Consider the following 16,048-nt stretch of genomic DNA (forward strand, 5'->3'; position numbering starts at 1 on the left):
AATCAACCATACAATTGTCTAAAACCATGTATCCAGTTACCCAATCCTCATGAACAGAAACATTACCAAGACCATAATTTGCCTAATATGTAATGGTTTTAGATACCTTTCAATTTTGTGTCGAAGAGATGCGTCAAGAATTTTCTCGTCGGGGTGGGATCCTTTGGTATGATCGTAAATACTTGGCGAATAATTAGAGGGGGGGGGGGGCAGGCTGGAGTTGGTCATGGGGACGTGATTTTAGGGGATTGAATTTATCTGTGAACCCTCCAAATATAAACATGTGTATGTTCTTTATCCCTTTTTCAGGTGTCATAGTTGCCCACAATCAATCATACAATTGCCTAAAACCAAGTATCCAATTGCCCACAATCAACAAATAGTTGCCTAAAACCATGTATCTAGTTGCCTGATCCTCACAATTATTTGGTAAATATCTAAAGGTTTTAGATACCTGTAATTAAGTTTGGGTCATATAAGTGGAGTCAAGATTTTTCCTCTTCTCAGGTGGGATCCCTTCGTACGACTGTAGAGAGGAGCGGGTGGAACAGGTTAGGTTTCCTAGCTGGAGATACGAGGCACATGACTGTGTGTGTGGGGGCACGCGCGTGTCTGCGTGTGTGTGTTTTCTCCTCTGCTACTGGGATTACACACGAGTTGTCTGATGAATACATTGGAGTTGCACAAAAACACCCCAAAAGTTGCTGCCTTTTTTAAGTACAATCATATAAGTCACATAATTGTTTTTATTTTCTTCCCCAAACGGGCTTAGTTGGGTGAACTTAGGGCCAGTTCTTTTGCTAGTTTTTTTGGGCTTACAGAATAAGCTGCTCCCTACCCAGCTTATTCTAAAAGCCCAACCAAAATTTTCTTTTTAGAAGCCTATTAGTCAAGTCTTAACTACTAGGCTTCTAAAAAAATAAATTTGGTTGGGCTTCTAGAATAAGCTGGGTAGGGGCAGCTTTTTGCAGCTTATTCTAGAAGCCACCAAAAGAACTGGCCCTTAGTCTTTTTTATATGTAGCTACATTTATCAATATTCGAAGTTGTTGTTGCCACCTCCTTATTACAACCGAAATGGTTGGCGCAGTGGGAACGACGTCTCCTCCTTTACGTGGCATCTAGTTTTGGACGTTGTGTTTGCTCGGGAGCAGCAGAGAGGGCATCGTCAGACAACGGTCGAAGGTTGACCGTTGGTTTAGTATCTCCATTTGTAGTGTGGACTCTTTTCAATCACGGGGGCCTCGGCTAGGAGGGGCGGCTTTTTCTCCTCTTGTCATCTAAGGAGATGGGATCCGACTTGACGCCAAAGGGAGCAATGGACGTCAAGGGGCCCTGAGAACGCCCCTGGACATTCGGCTTGGAGGGTTTCGGACGTATTGACTTGTTCAAACAAATTATGTGACTGCCATTGGATGGTTAAAAGTGTCTAGAAAGGTTGATCCTGACATTTCGGGGCAATTTGGTGATTCGCGTTGGAGTTGTCCTTATGGTGGACAACTTAGAGATGAAGCTAGTTAATACTAATTTAGAAGGATCCTCCGCTGATAGGTAGTCATAGTGTCATACTAGGGGAAAAAAGGAGTTACTTTTCTATAGCACTAAAGTTGCCTTTGTTGCACATAAAGTTGCTCGGAAAAAAAGTTCACCGAAACCTGTTCATATGGGATCTAGTTTTGAAGAACTCGCCGCGAGAAACTCAACGGTGAAAACGGATCTGAATTTTGGCACTCGAATCAAAAGCTACAACTTTTTAAATTTTTTGATCCCTGTAATAAATGCAGATGGGATAGATACCAGGAATACATTAGACCCATGGAGGATTCCTTTTTTGGGCAGGCTCAGCTCGCATGGGTCATATATTTCTTAATGTGGTAAGTCTGCTCGAGTGCCTCAACCAGCGCATGGGTGCTGCGTAGCCTTGTCAATTTTTTACAGCTTGAAGCATGGTTGGGACGGCCCTGTCGAGGCAGTGCCCTGTGCGAACGACGAATGCGGCAGATGGGCCACCACTGTCTAACATGCCGGCGTGCCAAACGGGCCGATGTGCCGGCCCGTGTAGCACAGGGGCCGTGTCTGGGCCAGAGAGCGCAGCACGCGTGCCTGGCGCATGTAATCCTGGAGCGTCGGCCCCCACCCCTACCTGCACAGTGGTGGATCCTATCCGACGCTTGTGTGCGTCCAGGAAACGCGCCTTCGCTGAAGCGCGGGAGCGGCTGCGCACGACGGGCCGGCCCACTTCACGAGTTAAACCAGTGCCAGCCAAACCAGTTTTGGGAACCTTTTAGAAGGTTCCCTAAACCGGTTTCTTTCTTCTTCTTTTTTCTCTTTGCTGGTTTCCTGATTTTTTTCTTTTTCTGTTTTTTAATTCTGTTTCTGTTTCTTTTTTCCTTCTCCTTTTATTTCAACCTTTTTTTTTATTATTTTCATCTTTTGTTTACAAAAAAGTTTGAAATTCCATATTTTCTTCATAATTTCATAAAAAAAATCACGGTTTTTAAATTTTGTTCACAATTCAAAATTTGTTCAGCGTACGTTACAGAAATGTCCAATGTATATTTTTAAATTGTTCAGCATATATCCCAAAAATGTTCAGTGTGTATTTAAAATTGTTCAGCGTATAATACAAAAACGTTAATGTATATTTTAAAAACTGTTCATATTTTTTGAAATTTTGAAATGTTTGTTCAATTTTTCAATAATTGTTCACTGTTTTAAAAAGTTTGTTCGCATTTAAAAAATTGTTCACTGTTTTAAAAAGGTTTGGCGTTTGTCAAATTTTGTTTAGAATTTTCTATTTTTTGTTCTCTATTTATGAGAATTGTTCGAAAAATTTCAAAATTTGTTCGGTTCTTTATGATCTCGTGCAATTCAGGTCGACTGGTTAGGTCGTAGAATTCCCTAGCGGGACTTGGCCGGTTCGTTCTCTCGCTGTGCAGTGTATTTTTGGCAAATTTCTTCACGCTCGAGCTCCTGACCTCTAAATGTGCCGGCCCATCTACATCTACCTTGAGCGAAACTTTGCTTGACGCTAACGAGCGTCATCAGACAGGAGCTCCCATGATGGCCTTCCCTCAAAAAAAAAATTACAGTAGTTAACAGCAATCTACTGGGCTAAGCCCAGCTCGCAAAAAAAATAAAGCCCGTCCGTTTCAGAGGTCTACATGCACATTGTAAACGGTTTAAGCCCATTCGATGTCCATTTTTCCACGACTCCACCCCTCCGCCGCCGCCTGGTTCCCTCGGACGGATCCAGAAACCAGGTCGAGCTCCCAGCCGGCGACCATGGCGGCGGCCGCAACAGCAGGAGCGGTCCCTCCCAGCCGCGGCCTTCCGGCGAGATCTCCATCTGGGAGATCCTCGTCCGCCTGCCCCCAAGATCACTCCTCCGCTGCCGCGCCGTCTGCCGCGCCTGGCGCTGCGCCACATCCACCCGCGACTTCCTCCTCGCCCACCACGCCCGCCAGCCCACCCTCCCCATCCTCTGCGACTCCAAACTCCTCGACAAGAAAGGCTACTCCCTAGATATAATCCCCTTCGACCACCGGGCCGCTGACGCTGACCAGTTCCAATCCGTCGCGCGATTTCGCGGCACCTCCTACGGTCTGGTGGCCTGCTGCGACGGCCTCTTCATCCTCGCCGTCAACAGGATATTCTGGGCAATTTACAACCCGGCAACTCGTCAGTATGCTCCTCTCTGGATGCTTTCAGGCTACAGGATTTTCGGAATGTATCCTCACCCCGCTACCGGCGAGTACAGACTACTCATGAACCCTCGCCAGAGGTGGCAATATGGAATTGAACCTAAGAGTCAAGTTTTCTGCTATGTCTTATCGTTGGGCTCTGGCCAGCCGCCGAGGCACATTGAGTATGCCGACGCCAATGAACTGGGCAACCGTTCAGTGCTATTACGTGGTTGCTTGCATTGGTACCAAATGGACCATTGGATCGAAAACAGCACGATAATCGTGTTTGACACCACAGCCGAGTCGTTCCGGAAGATGGGTGCTCCGGTTGTTTCTGGCTGGGGTGACCTGTTTGAGATGGATGGCATGCTCGGCATCTCCAGCTTTAACGGTGCAGCAACAAAAATTGATATTTGGGTATTGCAGGACTGTCAAAACGAGATCTGGACCTTCAAGTGCCGGATCGAATTGCCGGTTACACAGATCAAGACACGGTGTGGAAATCATGACGATGACATATTTTGTCATGTGGTGGTCATGCCTGGGGATGGTGAGTTGCTCGTGCTTGTCAAATTTAAAGAGTGGCTGATTCAGGTTGACATGGATGGCAAGTTGGTCACCACTTTTCATCGCAAGGATGTCATTCCTACTAAATTTCGTCTCAAACAAACTCTTGTTAAACATACCTTCTTTCCAACACTAGAGGGTTATTTTGTGAAGGAGACTAGTTTTTCTGCTCCCGGTGATTTGAAGACAGTTAAGTGAGCTCGTGCGTCGTAATGTCCTAGATGTTTTTATCCTCATGAGCTGGAGTATGGGTGAATTGGATCCACTATGAGCCTACTAGCTTCTTTGTTGATGCATAAAATTATAATCAAGAATCTCTGACAGTTACATAGTTGCATGAATCTATGTTTGTGTCCATACCCTTTGGAATGAAGGGATTATTGTGTGTGTCGATGCCAAAATCACAAGTCATTTTGGTGTGGGTCTGAAAGATGGGCTAACTAATCTGCCCGTGTCTATTTCCTTGAACTGGACCGTCCGGTTTGTTTTTTTAATCGAGCACTCTAGGGGTCTTCACTAGTAGGTACTAGTTAGCAATCTGTTTTTCATTGAAACGAATAATTGACTGTTCGTTTTTATCTAGGTCTTCTTTTTTCTGGGAGATTATCTAGTGGCCTCCTGTTCAGTAATCTACATGTGCTTCATGTTCTTGGTTCTCTTCCAGCTAACGACAAAATGTGGCAGATTGCACATTTGTTCACCTGATTTCTAGACGAGCTTGGAGCACATTCACCTTATTTTTAGAAGAGCTGGAGCACTACTCATTTAATTGAAAAACCGCATCAGTCAATTTTCCTTTATGAATTCATTGTATCAGGTTAAGTATGGATACTAGGCTCACCATTATAGTATATATTTTTCTAGGAAAAAACCTGATGTACTATCAAGTTAGCAACGGTTTGCCTGGTGCAACATTGGTCGATCCCTTGACAGATTAAATGGGAAGGGCCTGTTTTTCCTTCCATATTTTCCTGTTGAAGTATTTTGACATTCGTATTTTTTTCGCGGCAAAGTAGTTAATATTTATATTAGTTTTTTTTTTTGCTTATTGGTAGTTCAGTAAAGACACTCCCAAGCTTGGAGTCGGGAGCTGATCGTAGATGTGAAATTCTTCACTCAGCATCTCAGCGAGTTACTGTCTCAGTATTCAGGTTTTGAGTGATTTCCATGAATGGAAGTATCTGTTAGGAATTAATTAGTAGATGAATTAGCACATGCTAATTAATGAATAGTCATTAGCAAAGGGGTGTGTCCAACCCCGAACAGTCATGTCCCTTCTATCTTTCTATTGCCAATAGGCACCTGTTCTGGAGGAATGCCTCCGAACAGATACCTCTTCTTCCCACCTATTCCAGATGTATATATATTTGAGAATCAATGAAAACCAGGACTGATGGTCCTTTCGCTTTCAATCTCGTTTTACTCTAACACGTTATCAGCACGCTCTTACAGAGAGCAATAGGACGAGTCGGAGGTAGCCCGGCCATCATCGGCGGTAGGACGAGGGGGAGGCAGCCCCGGCCAACGGTCGAACTCCAGACTGGACCCAAGCGGCCGGCGTGGTGAGCCCGGACCCGGCGCTGAACAGCGCAAGGGGACACGCGCGCTCCTAGCCATCGGCCGTGACTCTCGGGTCTCGGCAAAAGCGCCCGGTAGCGGCGCCGACGATGGGCACGGCTACGTCTGGATTCGACCCCGCTGGACCATGACACCGGCTTCGCCTCTGCCACACCTGGCCCTGACGCGGCTCGCCCTTTCACGGCGAGGCGGCTTCCCCCGGCGCTCGCGCAACGGAGTTTGCCCCGGTGCGACACTACAGCACCCTCAGCCGACGCGCGACCCTCCCCACCCCGGAGATAGATAGCGCCCTTCCGGCAAACGGCAGCGCACACGTCGCGGGCGAGCAACCCAGCCATGGCGCTTGGTCTGGAGCGTGGTGCATCAGCGTCTTCCGTCGTAACCTCCCGGCTGCGGAAGCACATCGATCCGTGGACCTCGACGGCGGTTTGGCTACGCCGATTATCGCTGCCTCCCCGCGCGATTTTTCTTTCTTTCTTCCTGGACAGCAACGCGCACAGGCCCTCCGCGGCCAGCGGTGGTTACTGTTTTTCCCCATGGAAATCTCACGGATAGTTAGGCCTACAGGATATTTTACATTGCAGTCTTTCTAGTTTCTGTTACTCGTGAGTCGTGAGTAAGTCATTTACTTAACGGGTTAGCCCTCCAAACTGACGCGAAGAGCAAAACAGTTTGATTGTTTCGATTTCTCGTAACAGTACTTGTAACCTGCATATGTGCGGTCAGGCTCATTGCTGTTTATGCATGAGCATTGGAGTCTGACATATATTGCGGTTTAGACTCTGATCTCTACTGCAAATTTACATTAGATGATCTAACTTCTCCACATTTCATGTTTACATTTCGTAAAGGGTTATTTAAGACATATTTTCTAGAATATGTCACATGTTCAATTCGTTTGCTTTTGGCAATCCCGATAACATGTTTTTTTATTCTTTCGATGCAACGACAATATATTTGCGAAATTTGAAGCATAATGAAGCGTAATGCTCAATATTTTGATGTCTACACAATTCAAGTTTTTCACTTGAGCATCAATTTTGCAGAATATTTACATTTATTATTTGCAATTGAGATTTTAGTTTCTTGCAAATAAAACTCAATTAATCTTAATTGGGCCTTTTTGGCTTAATATGAGTAAGAATTATATGCAAAATTCTAAGTGATCTCTTCAAATTAATGTTTTGGGATCGCGTGGTAGAGTGTAGATCTATTGCATTGCAGATTATCTATCTTTATTGTTTAAGCCTACATTTTGTTATTTTTGACATTATGATTGCCAAAGTGCTCTCGCATACATTTTATTAAGTCATGACATAAGGCATTTGAAGTATGAGTATCTACGGACTTCATCGGATTATACTCCTTTAAAGCTGCTAGATCTACTCCGAAATTTTCTTTCCGAGATTATCTACAAAGTGTCATGCTTAACAATTTGAAGTTCACACTAATGATTTCAAGCCAACTTCTTGAAATTTTCATTAATTTGGCAAAGTTCATTACAACATCAACCATGATGGTCCTTAATTTATCATCTGTAAATTAATTATCTCTGGTTTGTCCATATAAGTAACCGATGGCTAAAGAATTTGAGACACTCGCCCTTAATGGCCACAACTACGCTATGTGGGTCATGGACATCAAGATCCGTCTTGTCCTGTGGGATAGCGCGAGCAATCCCAAGGTGCCAAGGATCCCAAGGGAAAAGGTTTGAATCCAACTTCAACCTTCACCCACACATTGCAAATGGAATTGGTTGTTCGCACGATGTTCCACTCGGACCGAGCAACACCATGACTTTCCATCAGCCAGAGGACCTTGCTCACACGGAGAACATGTTGGTTGAGCATACCTAAATCGATATGTTTGGAGACTTCGGTTAGTCTCTCAATCTCCTTAGTGATCTATTTATCTATGTCCACTTGTGATGTTGTAATAAGAACATAAGTATTGTTGTCATCATATATTGTATATCACAATATATTGTATCAGCACTTTGATACAAATACATTTGTATGTATTCTATATATCTGATAAAGATTTTCATACTAGGAATCTTCAAGTCTATATATAGATTTCTACGGGGGTCAATCTGATGAAAGATAATATGTGACTGCCACCAACTCTATACTCAGGGAAGTGAAATGTTTCCATTCTTGTTGGTGAAAAGGAGATATTTTAAAATCGGTAGACACGATGATATTGTTGGCTCAACTCGAGCCATATTTACTATCCCTATGGGTACTCGAGTAGGATCAAGGATGCATTATCGTGTCTGGGTCAACTCGTATCCTACTAAACTATAGATATATCCGTCAGAATAGTTTCCATAGCGAAACTTATGATGACAACAAAGAGGAATATCTTCTCTTTACCATATGCAACGGATATGGCAAACACATTATCTATGTATCATCATGATTGCACTACACATACACTACTAGAGAAAACCCTATCAGTAGCACGGGTATTTTGCCTATCAGTAGCGCGGGACGATGTGCTACTGATAAGGCGCTACAGTTAACGTGTAGCAGTAGCGCCTGTCTTCCCACGCTACTGCTATACATGGATAGCAGTAGCGCACTTTGGTGAAGAGCGCTACTGCTAATATCTGCATCGCTTTTTAGAAGGAAGCGCTACTGGTAAGGCAGCGCTACTGCTAACTTTGTTCCACTCGCTACTGCTAGTTTTTTTTTCTGCATATTTGTTTTGTATTTGAATAGGCTTTATACAATAATCTTTAGCATATCATACACATACAAATGTAATCATAGCATATACATACAACTAGTCTCATCAAATCATGTCATCATCATAATCATCATCCAACACAAAGTGGTCTCTCGTCATCATCTCAAAAATAGCGATACAAGTCTCGATACTTGCAACTACATCGTCATCCATATCTAAACAATGATATACGCGAGAAGAGCTATCACTTTGAGTGAGAGCGGAACTATGCAGTACATGAGTTCGTATCCCTCTCTCGCATTAGCGTGAACCTAAACTAACTACTGCCTGTCGCTCGGAAACCGGAAACCGGTACACCTGGGCCTGACACTACGACCACTCGTCGTATATATACTCCTGGCGTAGCACTTCTTCCCCATCGATGATCTATGCACCTGCATCGTCACATGAGTCGATGATATGCAACATATATAGTTGAGCAACAGAAAGAGACAGACTTGGCAAAAATAGAAGCAACATATCATAAGCATAAATAACAAAGTTGATCGTACCCAAAATGCCCTAACTAGAGTGATCGTCGCTAATCGAGGAGGACGGTTTAATTACATCACAAATAAAGTTTCGTTGTGCATAACTCAAAGTTTCGTCATACAGTAAGTATGGACTAAACGGACACATTGTCATATCTCGACAATCACTCCAACATGTCGTGCCATCCATCCAAGTCAGGGAGATAGTCCCCGAGCCTAGTGAAAGGCTTCAGGTCGAGACGCTGAGAGGCTACCCGTGTTCGGACGTCTTCCCGCGACATTTCTCCTTCTTCGTAGAACATCCTTGTTTTTCCGACGACCTCCTTCATGATGATTTGGGCAAGTTCGGGCTGGATGTGATAGAACTCAGCTCGAAGTCGATGATCCTCGATATCTCCTACGTTCTTTGCCCATTGCAGAATATGGGCATCGCCGGATGTAGGTGACATGCGAAGGTTCTGATGATCCCGTCTGTACTCTAGCATGTGGTGTAGGACATAGAATCCATCATTAAGAGAATCACTCGGTTGCTGGATGCAGCAGAAGTCGGTCTTATGGCCGAAGGCGGGCCTACCGCCCTTCTCTTCTTGTCCTTGACCTCTCCACCCCGTGCGTCGTAGTAAAACATAGCACTGTCGAGAACATCCTTGATGGGGGTGTAATCCTTTTTGTTAATGTTCTTCGACGAGTCCAAGTAAAGAGCGTGGGAGTATCGGGGGTAGAGGATGATGAGGACAGCGCGCCCGCCGCTGCGCAAAATAAGTACACCCCAAATTAATTATCCTCCACCGTGCAAATGAATGATTGAAATCGAAGGAAGGATATCCACGCGGATGACTTACAGGGGATGATAAGGCACGAGAATCGCCTCCTTGTCCTTATTGGCGAGCATGAAATTGATGATGTATTCCCTCGCGTATTCACGGTGCTTTGCGCAGACTCCCGAGAAGCCCTCGTGCATGAAGTACGGGTCAGCGACACAGATATGAGGTATCTGCTCAACCCCGATGATGCAGTTCATGTGCAAGGCATAAAGGCGGACAAACGTAAAATCCAGCTTCTTCACGTGAAACATGTCGAATATGTAATCGAATCGAAGGAAGAACTTATCCGCAGGGAAGAAGTCGACGTACGACAATTGCCGCGGAACGTTAACCACGTAGAGTGGGTATCCTGGATCTTTCGAGGCGATGAGGCCTTTCTCTATCCGCAGCACATCGCCATGAAGTCTCCTTAGATCGCCGAATCTGGCCCCTAGCGCTGTTGCATGTAGGATTGGTTGATCGGGGATATGCCATTTATCTGCACTGGGGATATCTATACGGTCTTGAACCCGAGGCTGCTGAGGCGGCTGGATCATAGAATCAGCTTTCTTGCCTTTCCTCGGTCTCTTCCTAGGCTTCTTTGCCGGAAGGTCGTCTATAATATGTTGAGCCTCCGGAGGCGGCAATTCAGGCACCGACTCATGACGCTCAATCCCTGAGTAGGCGCCAATATAGACATATTGTTGAGTGCCCTCGTCATCCTCATCCTCATCCATGGCGACGTCATCAGTGACTAATGGAGCCTCTTCCTTACCCCGTCCGCTATCACCCAACTCGACACCCGACGCTAATTGGGTAGGTGGGGTGTTGATGTTCATACCTTGCTGAGGCTACGTGCTCCACTACAAAAAAAGACACATCCGTGACATTTTGGGCCGAACGAAATTTTTTTCTGTCATACATATGACACTTCTATGACGATAATTGTGACAAAACCCGGTATCATCATAGATGTGGTGGGCTCCTACTTCTATGACAAAAAATCATGATAGAAAATGGGCTTTTCGTCCTGGGCGGGCCCGAGACGCAGCTGCATGACATTCTTTGGGCCGTCCATGACGGAAAAAACCGTGGTAGAAGCGAGGGGGAGGAAAATTTCGGGGAGTTCCCGGTTACGGTGGGAGGTCGGGGGCCGAGCGATGCACGTTTCTCTCGTACACGTACGCGCGTGCGTGCGAGGCGTTGGCTCTAACTGAACCCGAGCGAGGCGTTGGGCTCTAACTGAACCCGAGCGATTGCACTGCAGGCTACGCGTTACTGAACCCGAGCGATCGATCGATGGCTGTTAACTGAACCCGATCGAGCGATTCCTTCGCTACTGCTGCTAACTGAAGCCGATCGATTGGATGAACAGTGAGCGGTGGCGTTGCCTCTGGATGAACAGGACCCCGTGGTGTGGAGGGCTGGATGAACAGTAGACGGTGGAGGGGTGCCCGTGGAGGGGTGGTTGAACAGGACCCCGTGGTGTGGAGGGCTGGATGAACAGTAGACAGTGGAGGGGTGCCCGTGGAGGGGTGGTTGAACAGGTCCCCGTTGTGTGGATGGCTGGATGAACAGTAGACGGTGGAGGGGTGGTTGAACAGTAGCCGGGGGAGTAGCGCGCGGTGGAGGCTGGATGAACAGGAGCCCGTGGAGGCTGGAGGAGGTCGACGGTAGCCCGTGGAGGCTGGAGGAGGTCGACGGTGGGGATGAACAGTATCCCGTGGAGTCCCGTTTTGCGGTACGCCACACCCCTTCCGATCAACAGGACCCCCGTTTCGACCGTAGCGCTCCAACACAAGTCCGTTTCCTCCGTTTTGCGTTACGCCACACCCCTCCCGATCAACAGGTCCCCCGTTTCGACCGTAGGAGGTCCGTTTCCTCCGTTTTGCGGTACGCCAGACCCCTCCCGATGAACAGGATCCCGTTTCGAACGTGGCCGGTCGAACACAAGGCCGTTTCCTCCGTTTTGCGGTACGCCAGGCCTCGTTTCCATCGCCTGTTCCGTCCAAGCCCTCCCGATGAACACGACCACGCATTCCGTTCCGACCCAGCCGGTTGGCTCCCACGTGTTCCGTTGCCTCCCGATGAACACGACGCATTCCGTTGCCTCCACATGAACACGACGCATTCCGTTGCCTCCCCATGAACACGACGACGACGCTGTTTCTCCGTTCTGACCCAGCCATGTACACGAGCCCTGGCCGTACGTATGCGCGAGTAGGCGTTCGAGACCCTGCCCATATGTATGTACGTGGCCTTATTTTCTTTCTTGCACCCTGGCCGCTGTACGTACGTGTACATGCTACGTGCGCGCCTCTACTATGACACGCACGCGCCTCTACTATGACACGTGCGCGCCTCTACATCGACCAGTATATATGTATGTACACGTTCGCGACCAGAATGACAACGCTACGTACGCTTTGACCAGGTGGGTCCCGACTGTCAGGCACTTCCTTGCCTGCGAAGATGTAGCTGGTGGGTCCCAACAGTCAGGGGGGCGAATCGTTTTTTTTGCCCGGACGCACTTCCTTGCGTGCGAAGGTGTAGCTGCTGGGTCCCAGCAGTCAGGGGGAATCGTTTTTTTTGCCCAGACGCACTTCCTTGCGTGCGAAGATGTAGCTGGTGGGTCCCAGCCGTCAGGGGGGCGAATCGTTTTTTTTTCAGACGCACTTCCTTGCGTGCGAAGATGTAGCTGGTGGGTCCCAGCAGTCAGGGGGAAATGTTTTTTTCGCCAAATACGGTGGCCCGTCCGGTGGGTCCCCGCTGTCAGGTGGAGGAATAATTATTTTGCGCGTAATAAGAAGGCACTTCCTTGCTGCGGCCGTGGACCTAGCTGTCAGCCTCTCCACGTACAGTCCACGTCTGATGGAAGCCATTCCTTGACCACGTTGACCATGCCGCGCCGAGAGCACCAGGGCGGTGGACGACGGCGAGGCCTAGGAAGGGGACGACGCGGAGCCGGGGAAGACGCGGCAGTGGATGCCCACGCGTAGAGGAGTATGAGGGTTCACTCGTTCGGCTGCGGTGTGAGGCTGCCGTCGCCGCAGAATAACAGGGGGTGTGGGTGCGTAGAGGGATGGCCTGGCCAGCGGTGGGAGTAATAGGGGGCGGTGAGGCCTCCGCGGCATTACAGCTGGCCACGGGCGGTAGGAGCAGGCGGCACGACCGGCGCTGCTTTGGGCGGCTGGAGCAAGAAGACCAGAGGTTGAAGAAGCACTACGGCCGTTGGATGGACATCGTACGGTCACTAGAGATAGAATCGTTCATATATTGACTAAAGTTGACAAAGGCCTCCGTCCCAGTCAACTTAGTAGGCCCACAAGTCAGCCTCCCACCAAGGTGGGTCCCAGCTAGCAGGGGGTATTCATTTTTTTGTGCGTAATAAGGAGGCACTTCCGGTGGGTCCGAGCTGACAGCGGGGGGAACATTTTTTTGCGAAATACGGTGGCCCGTCCTGTGGGTCCCAGCAGTCAGGGGGAAACGTTTTTTTTCGCGAAATACTGGTGGCCCGTTCGGTGGGTCCCTGTTGTCAGGCGAAGGAATAATTATTTTCCACGTAATAAGGAGGCACTTCCTTGCGGCTGCCGTGGACCCAGCTGTCAGCCTCTCCACGTACAGTACTCTTCCGATGGAAGTCGGTCGTTGACCACATTGACCACGCCGCGCCGAGAGCACCACGGCGGTGGACGACGGCGAGGCCTAGGAAGGGGACGACGCGGAGCCGGGGAAGACGCGACAGTGGAAGCCGGCGCGGAGAGGAGTACGAGGGTTCACCGGTTCGGCTGCGGTGTGAGGCTGCCGTCGCCGCAGAATAACAGGGGTGTGGGTGAGTAGAGGGATGCCCTGGCCAGCGGTGGGAGTAGTAGGGGGCGCTGAGGCCTGCGCGGCAGCACAGCCGGCCACGGGAGGCGGGAGTAGGCGGTCCCGCCGGCGCTGCTTTGGCGGCTGGAGCAAGAAGATCAGAGATTGAACAAACACGACGGCCGTTGGATTGACATCCAACGGTTACGTCTGCTAGAATCGTTTGTTGACGTATGTAATAACTAAAAAAATCTTGCATACGCGTCAACTAAACAGGCCCACAAGTCAGACCACTCCCTCTTTTTTTAATAATTTATATATAGCTCATGGCAACTTCTTATGCAATTTATTGCAGTCGTTTTTTGGTTGGCCAGGGCCAATTTCGCATATTTCTGTGGGTTCCAAACTATTTTTAATACCGAAATGTCGAGCCAGATTTAAAGTACTTTGAAGATATATTTAAATTAGGTTAATGCCCTGTGAAATAGGAATCTGAAAATGTGAAAAATTCAGAAATTATAAAGTAATTGCCAATTTGTCATCTGTTTTTATATTTACAACCCATTTCATATTACTTTTAAGATTTGCAGGCGTCTTGAAAGAGTTGCAGAGCATCAGGGCGTAGAAAAATAAGTAGGCCTGGATTGGGTATTCTTCAGAAAAAATAAACTTGGCTCATTTTCACAAAGAAAAAATAGCTGGGCTGGTCACATGGTGAACATAAAATATAAGCCTGGGCTAGACGGGCCACAGCCCAGTTCAAACCCTGCTCCGTCTCAACAATACCAAACAAAACAAATACTTCTCGAGTAGCTACGTCCCAGGTGTCAGCCGATCTTGTGTTGTTCTCTTGTCTATTGACTATATACGCTCACAATGTCGTGGGTCCCAGATGTCAGGAAAACACTAGGAGGAAGTATTTTATTTTTTCATACGCTAACGTGGTGGGCCCCAACTGTCATCCTCCCCACGTACTTCTGCCGATTCCTGTTGTTTGTTGACCATGTTGACAACGCGAGAGGGCGGCGCCGCGGCGAGCGCACCAAAGCGCGCGGAGGAGGTCGGCGTTAACGATTTAGGAGACAGTGGGCGTGCGCTGAGGCGCAGCCAGCCGTGGGAGGCGGAAGCAGGCGGCCCAGCCGGCGCTGGTTTGGTTTTGGCGGCTGGAGGAAGACAGGACTGAAGAAACACGACAGATTGTAAAAGTAGCAGGAGTACTTAACAACCTTAACTGAAACCAGCAGGGGCACTTAACAACCAAAGCTGAAAGCAACGTGGTCAATAAACAGGATATTCTCTTTAGAGCCATGGAAAAGCATGAACATAATCTTCTGTCCTATTCTCCAAGATGGACGGGCCTTCATTATTTGAGACCACCCATGAATAAATATCTTTTCACCTCCAAGGGGAATTGAGTAGGTTGACATAAACATCATGTTGTGACCAAGCGCAAGTCTGACCCGACCATGGTCAGGCATCTGTATAGGAACAATAGAACTCGGCAGTTCCTGTTTCAAGAAGATCACAGCTGTAAAACTGTGTATAAGCAATAGTTTATGAACAACATATATAACAGAAAACAGCTCGTACCATAAGTTTCTCGACACAGTTGGACCTGTTCAACGAGTGCAGCAGTGGCACACATATCCCACGTGGCCTTCCACCATTGAAACGCCCCACAAGGACCTCAAGACGATAAATAAAGTGTAGGAACTTGTGGATGTCGATCCAGTCAACTTCAGTGCCATTAGTAATAGCCGAGTTATTACAGAGTAACAAACGAGCAGACTGCTTAACTCTGAAAAAACCTACACGTGCCACCAATTATAAGAAAATATTAGTTAGAAGTAGCATCTTCGTGAGAGATTCGTTGCTACTTCTAAAGTTAAATTGTGATTAGTTAGACAGAATAGGTGGATTAAGAAGTAATCGAGGCATCAAGCAAGAACCAGATACAAAACTAACATGGATGAACAATTGGAACGATGTCGGGGTGGAAGATCGCAGTGAAGATGAGACCAGGTTCTGCTATTTCCATCAACATTCATGCGCCAACTTTCAGTCCGTAACACTTGTGAAAGTTTATCCAAGTTCGGCCATAAAAAAAGCAGCGATCTTCTTGGTTCATGAACCCAAATCAGAACTTATATCCATGGCTTGTCTTCACTGTGACCATTAAAATAGTGTATTCAGTTATGGCAAGGCCGAGCATCTTGAGTACATGTGTTCTGGCAGAGCAAATAATACACTGCAGGAAAAATAATATGAGAACACAACATGTTCAAAAAAACCCCACCCTCCCGGATAGAAAAGAGGATTCTAGGAACATACTGTGTGCGTTTCAAAATGCTGTGTTAGGATGAGAAGGAACAAGTGTGACGTCTCGC

General features: G+C 47.4%; 1 protein-coding gene across 1 annotated transcript; it reads left to right on the forward strand.

The window, feature by feature from the left end:
- The first annotated feature begins 3,163 nt into the window (after nucleotides 1-3,163).
- LOC141020713 (putative F-box protein At1g32420) lies at nucleotides 3,164-4,957 on the forward strand. The gene is made up of 2 exons (XM_073495652.1): nucleotides 3,164-4,292; nucleotides 4,836-4,957. The coding sequence occupies exons 1-2, from the start codon at nucleotides 3,164-3,166 to the stop codon at nucleotides 4,955-4,957; spliced, it is 1,251 nt and encodes a 416-aa protein (XP_073351753.1).
- The last annotated feature ends 11,091 nt before the right edge of the window (nucleotides 4,958-16,048 follow it).

Source organism: Aegilops tauschii, chromosome 3 (genome assembly GCF_002575655.3).
Source record: "Aegilops tauschii subsp. strangulata cultivar AL8/78 chromosome 3, Aet v6.0, whole genome shotgun sequence".
Classification (NCBI taxonomy): Eukaryota; Viridiplantae; Streptophyta; class Magnoliopsida; order Poales; family Poaceae; genus Aegilops; species Aegilops tauschii.